This window comes from Centruroides sculpturatus, unplaced genomic scaffold, assembly GCF_000671375.1.
Source record: "Centruroides sculpturatus isolate CEXI.00-Female unplaced genomic scaffold, Cexi_2.0 scaffold340, whole genome shotgun sequence".
Taxonomy (NCBI): domain Eukaryota; kingdom Metazoa; phylum Arthropoda; class Arachnida; order Scorpiones; family Buthidae; genus Centruroides; species Centruroides sculpturatus.
The window spans coordinates 660,103-673,926 of NW_019384518.1; the positions used below are offsets into that span (position 1 = coordinate 660,103).

Here is a 13,824-nt window from a genome sequence, read left to right on the forward strand (position 1 = left end):
ACTTGCTAAAGCATTGTCATTACAGACATGTTCATTAAACAGACAGTTTCATCCATCACTCCAAGGATGTGACTGGTTCATATTTCTTTTTTTAATCAGAGATTACACTTTTCAAACTTCTCCACAGTCAAATTGCAAACAATTTCATCATTGAATATTTTTATAGCTTTCCTTATTACCATTTTTCTTGGAATGGAAAACCATTCACTATATGTCTCATCTATCTGGTTTTCTATTTAATAATCCATTTCTTTATTTACAGGTGGAAGAAATTCCACCTCCTTGGAGTTGCCAGATTTAAAAATGCATGCTCAAAGCACCTCTTTGTAAATAACATCATTCTTGAATTTTTTTGGAATTGAATTTAAATTTTCTAGCAGCTGCCTATATTATTATTTTTTTGCAAAATCCACAGCTTCCAGTTTAAAACTGATTTTGAAAATAATTAATTTTTCACATCAGATTGTTATTATCAGATAAAACAATTACACCTATGCTAAATTCAAGTGCATTCACACCTGTGTGCAAGAATTTCTCTTCTCACCATCAAAATTAGAAATAATAAAAAGAAAAAGGATTGCATTTATATAAACCCTTCCATCCTATATCTTAGGTCTATGTCCTTACGTATTACCAGAAGAATTCAAACATCAGGATTTAACTTTCAAAAAAACCACAGCTACCCTTATGCAGAATACTGTGTAATGATGGACAAATTAACTATATTAGAAAAATCAGGTGTATATATAATTTTCTTATATCACTTTTTCATCATTGTTTTGGTGTTNCCAGAAGGGGTTATGAAAACGTTTGATTGTTGAAAGAAAAAGTGATACGCATCGGTTACAGGTTCCGTAAGTCAGATTTATTGTTTTATATGTTTGTCGTTGTTATTTTATTTTATTTATTAAAAATTTTCACTGCTTGATATGGCACAGCTTAGCCTATATGGCTCATGCCAAAAAACGCAAACCAACCAACCATAGGTTTGGTGCCATATTTGCAGTCCAAATTAAATGAACAAGCTTTGGGCCCAGAAGTGGTCAGGATTTTGATTTTTCCAGTTTTCTAGACATGGCATAAATATATACTTAACATTCTGCTGTTTATTTTGTATTTTAAGAATGAAATTTTATTTTACAGATACAAATTAATACACTTTTAAAGCAAAGTCTATTTGATCATTGTAAAATATAGAAAACCATGTATAGTGTAATATTTGGGATGAAAATTAAATGAAGGAAAGTAAAGAACTTAGTGGAACTGGTGTTTTACAACATGTATTTTACAGAAATCAAAACAAAGTTGCTGTGCAGTAAACTAAAGGTGTGTAACAGTCTGCCAAATTCAAAACTAGCCTGTTTTTCTGCAATTCCAGATTTCTGGAAGCTTGATAATTGGTTTGTTACAATATAAGATTCCAGTAAGTCTAAGACATGCTTCTATTTTGACAAGTAAAAATGGATAAAATAATGCATCTTATAATTGAGGAAATTGTTATTCCTTAAAAGTGCAGCAAATTAAATATGTAATATAATCAACCATTAGTTTGAAATTGTTTAAAACTAATGTTCTGTTTCTCAGACAACAATATTTTGAGTTTTATAAAATAATGAATAACGTTGGAAACTTTTTGGCAAAACAGTTATGAACACATCTTTGTTTTAAGACAACACAACTGTCTGAAATGTCTGAAGTGCCCCCTATGCTTTGGCGATGACTACGTCAGGACAGAAGACAGCAACAGCAACTAGGGCTGTATTTGTGTTGTTGTTGCTAGGTCATGCGAGCGATTGGATTTGGGTTGGAGGAGGTCTGAGAGACACAAGGAAATCATTCGGATGCCAATTTAACAACTTTATTTGAAAAGAAAAATGAATTACATGTTATATACTTCATACTATGTCAAAATAACTGACCTATACACCATAGGTGTCACGAAAGAGAGAGTTTACATGATATTGCACATATACGTAAATACCTAAAATTGGTTGCTCCACTAGTAGATGTGGTAACCTCCCTGTCCTGGGAGTAGAGGTGAATTCTAGAATTGTCCCAAGTTATGGCGACAAAGTTTGTCCTATTTGGACACAGTTAAGTATACCATTTCGGCAAAGATGTTAACCCAAATATGTCTGTTTGGCAAGAAAGTTAATCCAATTAGGAGTCACAGCGCAAACATGATGGGTTAAGGAGCTGGTGGAACTGATGGCGACTGCCTCAACAGGCTGTAAATTGTTATATTAAAGTCTGTACCATATGGCCAAGAGGTCAAAAGGTCACTTTCAGCATTGAGAACATTAAAACAAAACGTTCTTAAGTGAAAGTCGACAATTATCAAACAACTATTTTTGGTCTAAGTCTGGGTTCCCAGACAATTTTAAATTCATAAATAAATCTTAAAACTAGCAATAAAAATGATATTGGAAAAACTAACTTTTGTTTCTAAACTAAAATTGTACAACAAAAAGTATAACAGAACTTAAGACTGATTATAACTTCATTGGCTATGCACATGATTGATAGATGTAATAAAATAAACACCATAGATAAATTCTCCAGCATGAAGAGTTTGTGTATGGTGTTCATTTTATTACAAGTTATTTATTCCAACTATAAAAATATAATGCTTTTTCCAAAAATTTTTGAAGATGGAACGTGTTAAATTTTTTAAATAAAAAAATTCTTTGGATCTATTTCATTCTTTTTTAGTGTGGTATTCAAAATTTTAAAAATTAAATTTGTTACTTTTTTATGAAATTTTAAAGTTGTCTATTTTGTATTTTAAAGCTTTTAAAAATCAAAATCACGAAATAAAAACTTTTCCAAGTGTAATTTTATTCGTAGGTTGTCTCTTCACATGGAAGATATAAAGTAAAAATGGTTGTAAAGATGAATTATTAAAAGTTTTTATTGAAATCTAATATTTATCACTTTAAAGAACTGAAATGAAATTTATTAATAATAATAATAATGTTTTTAGATAATTTGCATAACCAAACCATTTTACCCATAATATGGAAGCATTATGTGGAAAAGTACAGCAAGGACCACGTTCAAAGTTATGTACGATGTGCGTATCAGGATGCGCTACTCTGCTTATCCTGGGAAAGATTTGTTCCGGAATTAGAAGATTTGCATAGAATAAATGAAGTAATTTTTTCTTATATTATGCTATTTTGATGACAAAGGTTTTTTAGTTATTGCCTACGTATTGGAATTCATTTATTTGTGACAAATTATTACAATAATAATAGCTTTGTCTTATTAAAAACATTGCCATCAATGAGAAAATGCTAATAATTGTTTCAAATTATTTTAAATTACTTATTTTTTAGATACAATTAAATTTTAAAACATTGGAAAAAAATTGAGTAAATTTTTTCATAAACTTTTCTATTGAGAAAATGATTGACATCTTTTAAATCTGTTCCAATTTAAAGCTATTTTTTTCAGTGAATGAAGAACTATATGGCAATTCATTTAATTTCATTTGAATTTGATGATGATGCATTGTTTTAAGAAACCAGTATCAATTCAGCAACTAATTCAAGGAAATAAAGTATTTATTTCCTTGAATTAGTGCTTGAGTACTTGGGTATCTGCTTGAATCAAAATCCCCAGAGCTTAATTTTTAATATTGATTACAGTAATATAGTTGAAAGATAAACTAGTCAGTTTTTGTTTTTGACTAAAAGCTCCTTTTGTAATTTAGGTGGTCTGAAGTAACTCTTTATTACTACTACAGTTTAACAATAAAAAATACAAAGTAATGATTAGTTAGGCTATTGAAAAAAATCAGTCATTATCTGAATTACTCTCACTCAGTTTATCATCCTGGTATTCTTGGTTCTTTTGGAGTTCCAAGCATAGGCAAGCTATTTTGTTCTATCGATGGTTCAGGGCTGATGGTGCCTTTTGGGACAGAGATCCTTCGAGGCCTGTGAGATTCAAAGTGAATGCTTGATGAGGTCTGCAGGGATCAAATTCCATGACTTCTTTGCATTTGGAAGGATGTTTGTTTCTGGTGGGAGTGTAAGATTTCTTGTGTTGCGGCATTCACTCCCATCATGTACTTACTGTAAGTCACACTATCCATCATCATTCATTCAACACTGCTCAGAATAGTGACTCTTGAAAGGTCTGCTCCAGCAAACATATGCACTTTGTGATCTAGAACTACTCTAAAATCTTGATTGTGTTAGTCTTCACTGTTGTGGAAGCCACAATATCTGGAAAGTTGTCGTCAAAATTCTAATTGACTCCAGGCTTTATGCAGCCACTTGATAGGTTCTGATTCGTCTAACTATTTTTGAGGAGTTCAATTTTGACTCCCTTGATATTTGTCAGTTCTTTATCTTCACAAACAACTTTGAAGACAATGCAATTTGACATCTTCCTTCCAGTGGCCTTTGCACACAAGATGGCAAGGAGGAAATTTTTTGTGGCCCATCATTTGAATTGGTACAAAACAGGAGATGACTTGCTAAAGCATTGTCATTACAGACATGTTCATTAAACAGACAGTTTCATCCATCACTCCAAGGATGTGACTGGTTCATATTTCTTTTTTTAATCAGAGATTACACTTTTCAAACTTCTCCACAGTCAAATTGCAAACAATTTCATCATTGAATATTTTTATAGCTTTCCTTATTACCATTTTTCTTGGAATGGAAAACCATTCACTATATGTCTCATCTATCTGGTTTTCTATTTAATAATCCATTTCTTTATTTACAGGTGGAAGAAATTCCACCTCCTTGGAGTTGCCAGATTTAAAAATGCATGCTCAAAGCACCTCTTTGTAAATAACATCATTCTTGAATTGAATTTAAATTTTCTAGCAGCTGCCTATATTATTATTTTTTGCAAAATCCACAGCTTCCAGTTTAAAACTGATTTTGAAAATAATTAATTTTTCACATCGGATTGTTATTATCAGATAAAACAATTACACCTATGCTAAATTCAAGTGCATTCACACCTGTGTGCAAGAATTTCTCTTCTCACCATCAAAATTAGAAATAATAAAAGGAAAAAGGATTGCATTTATATAAACCCTTCCATCCTATATCTTGGGTCTGTGTCCTTACGTATTACCAGAAGAATTCAAACATCAGGATTTAACTTTCAAAAAAACCACAGCTACCCTTATGCAGAATACTGTGTAATGATGGACAAATTAACTATATTAGAAAAATCAGGTGTATATATAATTTTCTTATATCACTTTTTCATCATTGTTTTGGTGTTATAATTCAGGACCACAAGTAGAAAACTGCAAAGCCGAATATTAGAACATCAAGATGACATTTGTAAAAATAAAATTTCCATAGAACTATCTGGAAGGGTTCTCAATCATTACTTTACACGACTGTAGAATGAATCTTCCATCCTCTCAGTTGGACTGCAACTGTTTATTCGTTTAGGAAACATTATTAATTGAGAAATTGGAGCAATGTAATAGGCTCACTCTAGAGTTCCCAAAAATATGGATTTCACTATTTAATAATTTAAAAAATTATAAATCACAGCTGCCAATAATTTTCAATTATAGTTTATCTGTTAAACTTAAATGTGTAAGTTTAATAGTACACCATTTAACACCCATTTAACACCTGCATTCCAATTAGTACTAATTAATGTTAAATATTTCAAAATAACACATGCACTCCAATTAGAACATATTAACATTAATGTTAAAATTTTGAACTTCCAATTAGAAGTTCAGACTATTTACAAAAAAATTAATTTTTGAGTCTATCTATTAATCCATTAACACAACCACAGAAGTACCCATAACATTGGTTTGAAGAATGAGAACCATGAAATTGTATCTATATGCAAATAAAAGGATAACTTGTATCAACCACCAGAGGGCTTGAACCTGATAAAAATTGGATAACTACTTATGGATGGTATGGTGAGAAGACTTGCTTGTTGTTTTTAATGTAAAAGACTTGTTGTTTTTAATTTGTGAGTTTTTACCTATTTATTATTTGTTTTTATTGAAGTTTTTCTTCAAACCAATGTTACAGGTACTTCTGTGGTTGTGTTAATGGATTAATAGATAGACTCAAAATTAAATTTTTTTGTAAATAGTCTGAACTTCTAATTGGAAGAAAAATATATATCCTGAGTTCACCATGAAATTGTATCTACATTCTATACATGTCAAAAGTGCTTGCAAGATATTTTGTATTTATTTTGTGTTTTACTCATCAAAACATTATCAATGCCAATAGATAGTGCCTTTAAACTTTCATAGCTATAAAATCAGTTTTAACAGATAAAAGATTTTGTCTTTGTGACTAGAAGTAGGGGTATTTAACANCATATTCAAAAAAACCACAGCTACCCTTATGCAGAATACTGTGTAATGATGGACAAATTAACTACATTAGAAAAATCAGATGTATATATAATTCTTGTGAACCGAGGGGTAGAGCGGTGCGTGTCTCCCCACTTACTGGCTTCGTTGTCAGGGATGGCTTTGGTAAATGAGTGGGAGGGGTAGTGGAATCATGACAAGGTGTCCAGATAACTACACGGGTTGAACAATACTAACATTAAACAAATAAGAGATTATACATATTAAAGACAATAAATATAACACATGCGTAATAAAAATAAAAATCTATCCTATATTCTAACCTAACCTAACGCTAAAGATCGAGAGAGAGACCTCTCTAAGAGGGATGCGTTGGAGAGAGAGACAAAGTTCTGGCAAGGGTTTACCTCGTAGTATGCGATCTTTTTGTATAGGGCATTGGTAGGACGCACCGGGATTGGTCACTGAAGTTCCAATCAGAGTTCCTCAGCTGTCCGGAGGGGTTGCTTCGGCGTTAGCTCCTCCGCTAACCGTGTGGAGGAGCAAATTCGTCCCCTTTTTATACTAACTTCTCATGGGAAAAATCTGGGATTTCGTTGACGTAATTTGACATCTCTCCAGGTTTATTATCGTCTCTCCTGCCGTAGAAAAGATTCATTGCCTTTTTTGGTCATTTCTCATTGGGTCGCTCAGACTTATGGGGGATCACAGGATTTCGTTTTACTCTTGCCGATGACCTTCTGGGTTAACATCACACGTTTGCTGCAGCCAATTGGATATTTATCCAAATGACGCAGTCACATAACCGTGTGATTCCCTGGCGAGAGGGGGGGTTCCTCTTCAGACGTCCCAAGTCACCTTTGAAAGCATCCGAATTCTCAATTCTCTTATATCACTTTTTCATCATTGTTTTGGTGTTGTAGTTCAGGACCACAAGTAGAAAACTGCAAAGCCGAATATTAGAACATCAAGATGACATTTGTAAAAATAAAATTTCCACAGAACTATCTGTAAGGGTTCTCAATCATTACTTTACACGACTGTAGAATGAATCTTCCATCCTCTCAGTTGGACTGCAACTGTTTATTCATCTAGGAAACATTATTAATTGAGAAATTGGAGCCATGTAATAGGCTCACTCTAGAGCAGTGTTCCGCAACCGGTGTGCCGTCACATGGTGAAAGGTGTGACGTGAACTTTTACATATTCTGTTAATTTCAAGTTTTATTTATATATTTTTATCACAGTTGTTGTGTTTCTTATGCTTGTATTTCATTTTCTGCTGCAGCACTGATGAAATAAGATGATGTTTGTTTATTTTTACAAGCCACGCATTTTTATGCATTCTAAGAAATTATATGTAAAATTAATTTGCTCACAGGTAGGTGTTGATGTCTGTTTAATAACAATAATAATAGGTTAGTGGCATTACGTAATTCTATTAATAGTAGAATATACGTTTTTGAGGGGAATAACATTTTGGTGTGCCGTGGGTGAGTCATGGGTGTGCCGCAAGTAGAAAAAGGTTGCGGAACACTGCTCTAGAGTTCTCAAAAATATGGGTTTCACTATTTAATAATTTAAAAAATTATATATCACAGCTGCCAATAATTTTCAATTATAGTTTGTCTGTTAATTAAATGTGTAAGTTTAATAGTACACTATTTAAGTTTAACACCTGCATTCCAATTAGTACAAATTAATGTTAAATATTTCAAAATAACACGTGCTCTCCAATTAGAACATATTAACATTAATGTTAAAATTTATATCTTCCAATTAGAAGTTCAGACTATTTACAAAAAAATTAATTTTTGAGTCATGTATTAATAATCCATTAACACAACCACAGAAGTACCCATAACATTGGTTTGAAGAATGAGAACCATGAAATTTTATCTATATGCAAATAAAAGGATAACTCGTATCAACCACCAGAGGGCTTGAACCTGATAAAAATTGGATAACTACTTAATGGTATGGTGAGAAGACTTACTTGTTGTTTTTAATGTAAAAGACATCAGAACCTCAAATAAAAGGCTGACGTTTTGATCATTTTTAATTTGTGAGTTTTTACCTATTTATTATTTGTTTTATTGAAGTTTTTCTTCAAACCAATGTTACGGGTACTTCTGTGGTTGTGTTAATGGATTAATAGATACTCAAAAATAAATTTTTTTGTAAATAGTCTGAACTTCTAATTGGAAGAAAAATATATCTTGAGTTCACCATGAAATTGTATCTACATTCTATACATGTTGAAAGTGCTTGCAAGATATTTTGTATTTATTTTGTGTTTTACTCATCAAAACATTATCAATGCCAATAGACGGTGCCTTTAAACTTTCATAGCTATAAAACAGTTTTAACAGATAAAAGTTTTTGTCTTTGTGACNAAAGTGCTTGCAAGATATTTTGTATTTATTTTGTGTTTTACTCATCAAAACATTATCAATGCCAATAGACGGTGCCTTTAAACTTTCATAGCTATAAAACAGTTTTAACAGATAAAAGTTTTTGTCTTTGTGACTAGAAGTAGGGGTATTTAACATTATTACTGAATGCTTAAACTACAGCAAATACAGCTGTTTTCATATGATATCATATCCTTTGTACAAGAATAATTCCATTTCAGGAAAATTCACATCATATGAATTTTTCTGAAACAAAATTTTAAAAAATGCATTCTCGTAAGTGTTATACCATACCATGGCGTGAAATGAAAAGAGTCAATGTTGCAAAATTTGAAATTTTTACATTGGCAAAGCTTTTATATAAAAATGATTTGAATAAGTGCCCTCTATTACTTCTGCACCACTTGACTGAAGGGTTGGTACCATGTTGTTGATGCCACATCAGGATGACACCGCTGTCTCTCTTCTGAAGGACACAAAAGCTACAATGGCTGTTTATGTTATCATTGTTCGCTTGAGCTGTCGTGTGTGTAGGTGGTCAAATCCAGGATGGAGGAGATCTAAGAGATGGCATGGCAGAAGAAAAGCACTCTGATACAAGTTAAAAAAAAACAAATGCCCATGTATTAAACATAGAATTTTACACTGACAATTATAGTGAATTGTTAGTTTTTAGTAGCCTTGAATGTGAGAGAGAGTTCACATTAGTTTCGTGAGTCAATAAATACCTTGTAGTGGAGGTTCTAAGGCTCTGATGCTCATTGAGTAGATTGATTCATTGACTGGATCAGTTAGAGAAAGTTCTTGTCACTATAGTCTGTCCTTGAAATGTGTAACAGTGGATGAGGATTATCCATAGGCAAAGTATCTGTTAGTAAAGTAAGAAAGATCCAAGCATGACTAAACCATTGGAGGAACGGGCAATGATTACCCAAATCAGCCATTCATAGGTATTAAAACAACAGAATATCTCGGAGGAAAGGTGTCATTCCCAATGCTGAGAGTGTGAAAGGGGAACTCAGATCATACATTAGCTACATCTTGGCAGTGTTTTCCTGTTTTAGAAGTATTTTTTGTTATTTAGTCAGGGTTTTCACAAATGCCTGAGTGCTAATTCAAGGAAATATATGGTAACTGAAAAGATAAATTGGGTAAGATAGTTTAGGACAAAGTTTTGAGAAAAGCAAGTGTGAGGCTTTTCAATGTAGATATGCTAATTCTAAAATAAAAATAAGATTTGGATGTGTAGTGATATCTTGTGCATATTTGTATTCATATATTGATCAGAAATTCAAAACGTGCCATTAATATACACTATTTCCTTGTTCAGTGCCAACATAAAATGTGGTATCTTGTCATTCTAATTATTATTGAAAATGTTTGTTTATAAATTCCTTTTTTCTCAATATATTTTATTTCAGTATAACAAAGGCTTTTTATTTATTATTTCAGCTCATAGAAAGTAAAATTTCCGACAATATTACATTTGTCAGCAAAATTTTTGTAAAAGTTTCCTGGATACAAGTAATCGAGAACTCTCTGAGAAATGTAACAGACAGCAGGGAAAATACTTATGTTTTACATGAGTTAAGTACATTAATCATGAAGCTAGCTTGGGAACCAGTAATTCAAGAAGTAAGTAATATAAATATGCAAATTATAAATGGATTTTTAAAAGTTTTAACAGCATTATATATTTAGTTATAATTTTGTCTTAAAAAATCTTTAGCAACTTTAGTAAAATTGACAATGAATATTGACACATTTCATAACTGAACTTTAATCGCATGTTTTTTCTTTGTGAAAATTAAGTATTTGCAGTAAAAAAAATCAGCAAATACTAGTAAAATAATTTATCACAGTCATTATGTAGTTATTTTGACAAAAGTGTGATGCTCAAACTATTTACAGAAAGGGAATCTACTGGATATATTAAAATTTGCTGAATCCTGTCCCTGGTATTCTTTTGACGTAGTGACATTAGCCGAAGTTGTGGATATTTTTGTGAACAAGTGCAATCCAGATTGCATTTTGAAAGGAACACAAAATAACAGTACAGATCAAATATTGTTAAAGTAAGTTTTAAACTATGTTATATTAAAAATTTATTTATCACATGTAGGGATATTACTACAGTAGTATTAATATTTTTACTTTTAGATTCTTGAGATTTATGACATGCATGGAACCCAATGAAGAACTTGTTCATCACCAAACCTTGTATCACAGACAGCTGTATGTAAGTACCTACATACGGTTAATAAAAATATGTTCGGAACAGCATCAACATCTCCTTCAAATTTCATCAGTATTGCATGATTGTTTACGTAATCTAATACAACAGATTTACCATGCTGTCAATTATAGTAAGTGATTTTTGATATAATTTATTTATAATATTGAATTTGGTTGCCATCAAATAAAATACAAACTTTAAGTGGCATCATTTATGTTCATACACAGTGCGGCAATTAAATTCCAGGACTGAAGCTATATCTCAGCAACCAGTAGCAACATCTGTTTAAATTTTATGTCATATGAAGTTTGAACAGATGTTGCTACTAACCTAAAACTTTTATTTAAATCAGTTGACATTTATCATTGTTTTTGATATTTTGTTTATTAGTTTATTTTGTTACATGTCGGCAAACAATAATGGAACAATGTGCTGTTATTAAATTTCATGCTAAACTTGGCACAAGTGCCACAGAAACGTTCAAAATGATGCAGAAAGTGTGTGGAAGTGAGTGTTTATCACAGTCAAAGACTTTTGAGTGGCACAAGCGATTTTTGGAAGGCAGACAATCACTGGAGGACGACAAATGTGTGGGAAGGCCAATAACAATTCGAGCAGCAGATTAGATTCAAAAAGTGCAAGAATTTGTATCCAACGATCGCAATGTAACACTGAGAATGATGGAACAGGCATTAAACATTAACAAAGAGACAATACGACAAAGGTCTGTGCTAAATTTGTTCCGCACACACTAATTCAAGACCAAAAATTGATGAGACTGGAACATTCCAGAGAGATTGTATGAGCAGCAAATAACAGCTCAACCTTCCTCAAATTAATTGTTACTGGTGACGAGACCTGGTGTTTTCAATATGACCCACAAACAAAATGTCCAAGTGCCGAATGGAAGTCAAAATCATCACCTCAAGCCAAGAAAAAACAAAAAGTTCCATAAAAAATCAAGACAATGTTCATTGTTTTCTTCGATAGCAAAGGCATCATCCACCGTGAGTTTGTCCCACAGGGTCAAACAGTTAATGCTGCTTTCTACTTAGGAGTTTTACAACGATTAATGGGAAGAATTCATCGAATTCAACCAGAATATCGCAATTCTGATGACTGGTGTTTGTTACATGATAATGCACCAAGTCACACATCATTGATTGTTCGTCAATTTTTGGCACAAAATCAAGTCTGTGTGTTGAATCATTCACCATATTCCCCCGATTTAGCACCATGTGACTTCTCTTTATTTCCAAAAATGAAAATGAAGTTGAAAGGATGCATTTTTAATGATATTGAAACCATCCAAAGAGAGTCTACATGCATATTAGAGGCAATACCGAAAATTAAGTTTGAGCAGGCATTTGAATCACTATTGAATCACTGTAAAAAGTGTATTGAAGCAGGAGGAGAGTATTTTGAATAATTTAATAAAAAGATTTGAATAAAATTGTTTTGTTTCATTTTTATAGATCCAGTCCTGGAATATAATTGCCGCACTGTGTATAACACAATGAATTGAATTAATACATTACATTAATAAAGGAAATAAATGATTGATGATAATAGGGTAAGTACATATATATATGCATAAATTTTGCAATATTTTTTCTAGATCTAATCACACAAGGATTACATCCAATTGTAAAATATTGCAAAATTTATGCATACATACTTACCCTATTATTATACTGATATAATACAGGATCGTGCTACTTATTGATAAATGATTTATGTTTATTTTTATCTGAAAAGATATAAAACATTATTTCTTTAGATTTTACATAAATGAAGTTTATTTTCTTCAAATGTCTACATAACATAACTGTGAATAAAAAAGCAAAATGTAATCTGACTAAAATTTGTTAATATAGTATAAGCCCTTTAGTAACTGCCTGCCTTTCATTTGGTGAGGCATTGACTCAATTAATTTGTGACACTGTTCTGTAGTTGAGTTAAGGCAGAGTTTATATCTTCTTCTTCACATTTTCAATAGAATTATGAGAAACATTAAGATCAGATGATTTTGTTAACATTTTAAGGTGGGCACAAAGATCTGGCTTGTGGAGCATGTTATTGACTATGATGTATGGCATGAAGTTAGATCTTCTACTGAGGGAATAAGATTAAAACCTACCAGATTTTGGAATACTGAATTCATGGTTGTGTGAGAAGGCGAGAGTGGATAGGATTTATTTGAAAATTTATTTGTTTTATTTATCACATTCTTAGATATACTCACTTGATTAATAATTTCAATGTAATATTTTATCAATAAAATAGACAAAAGTTGCAATTTCTCGTGGAAAAAGGAAATAGAACTTCCCTTAGAAAGTTGTTATTGCACATATCTGATGAACATCCATCTCTTGTATTGGATGTATTGCAGTGGTCCTGTCAGATAGTGTAAACCCTAAAATCCAATTGGTGGAAAGTTTGGATAAAAAGGGAAAAGCCACGAGTTCAGGGCAGTCAACAACAATAAGAAACTGCCATAATAATATGACGATGATAGTCCTGCTCTGACTCTCCAGCATCCATCTCACATTCATCAGCCATCCCAAATGTTAGAAGAGAATCTCCACACATTGACCAGACTAAATGCACTAGTCTGATAGAGGTATATTATTTTAACCCATTGTAAACTCTCTCCCTCATGTTTAGAGGTGTATGTACTGTACATACACCTCTAAACATGATTAGGCATCGATTAACAATAAGAGATAAAAATAAAAATAGGTTGTTATTTGTTAACCTGTCTGATCTTTCTGTTAGCTGAGTACAGACACTCCAACCGATACGATGGAACTTTCTCTCAACTCTCCCCACTGAACTAT

At 32.0% G+C, this 13,824-nt stretch overlaps 1 protein-coding gene across 1 annotated transcript in view; it reads left to right on the forward strand.

Annotated features, from left to right (window-relative positions):
• Nucleotides 1–2,938: 2,938 nt before the first annotated feature.
• Nucleotides 2,939–13,824, forward strand: part of LOC111622662 (ectopic P granules protein 5 homolog) — a 30,379-nt gene continuing 19,493 nt past the window's right edge. The window contains exons 1-4 of the mRNA XM_023365084.1: nt 2,939–3,153; nt 10,201–10,383; nt 10,660–10,823; nt 10,909–11,114. Of these exons, the coding sequence (XP_023220852.1) occupies nt 2,974–3,153; nt 10,201–10,383; nt 10,660–10,823; nt 10,909–11,114 (733 nt within the window). The 5' untranslated portion in view covers nt 2,939–2,973. The remainder of the gene's footprint in view (nt 3,154–10,200; nt 10,384–10,659; nt 10,824–10,908; nt 11,115–13,824) is intronic.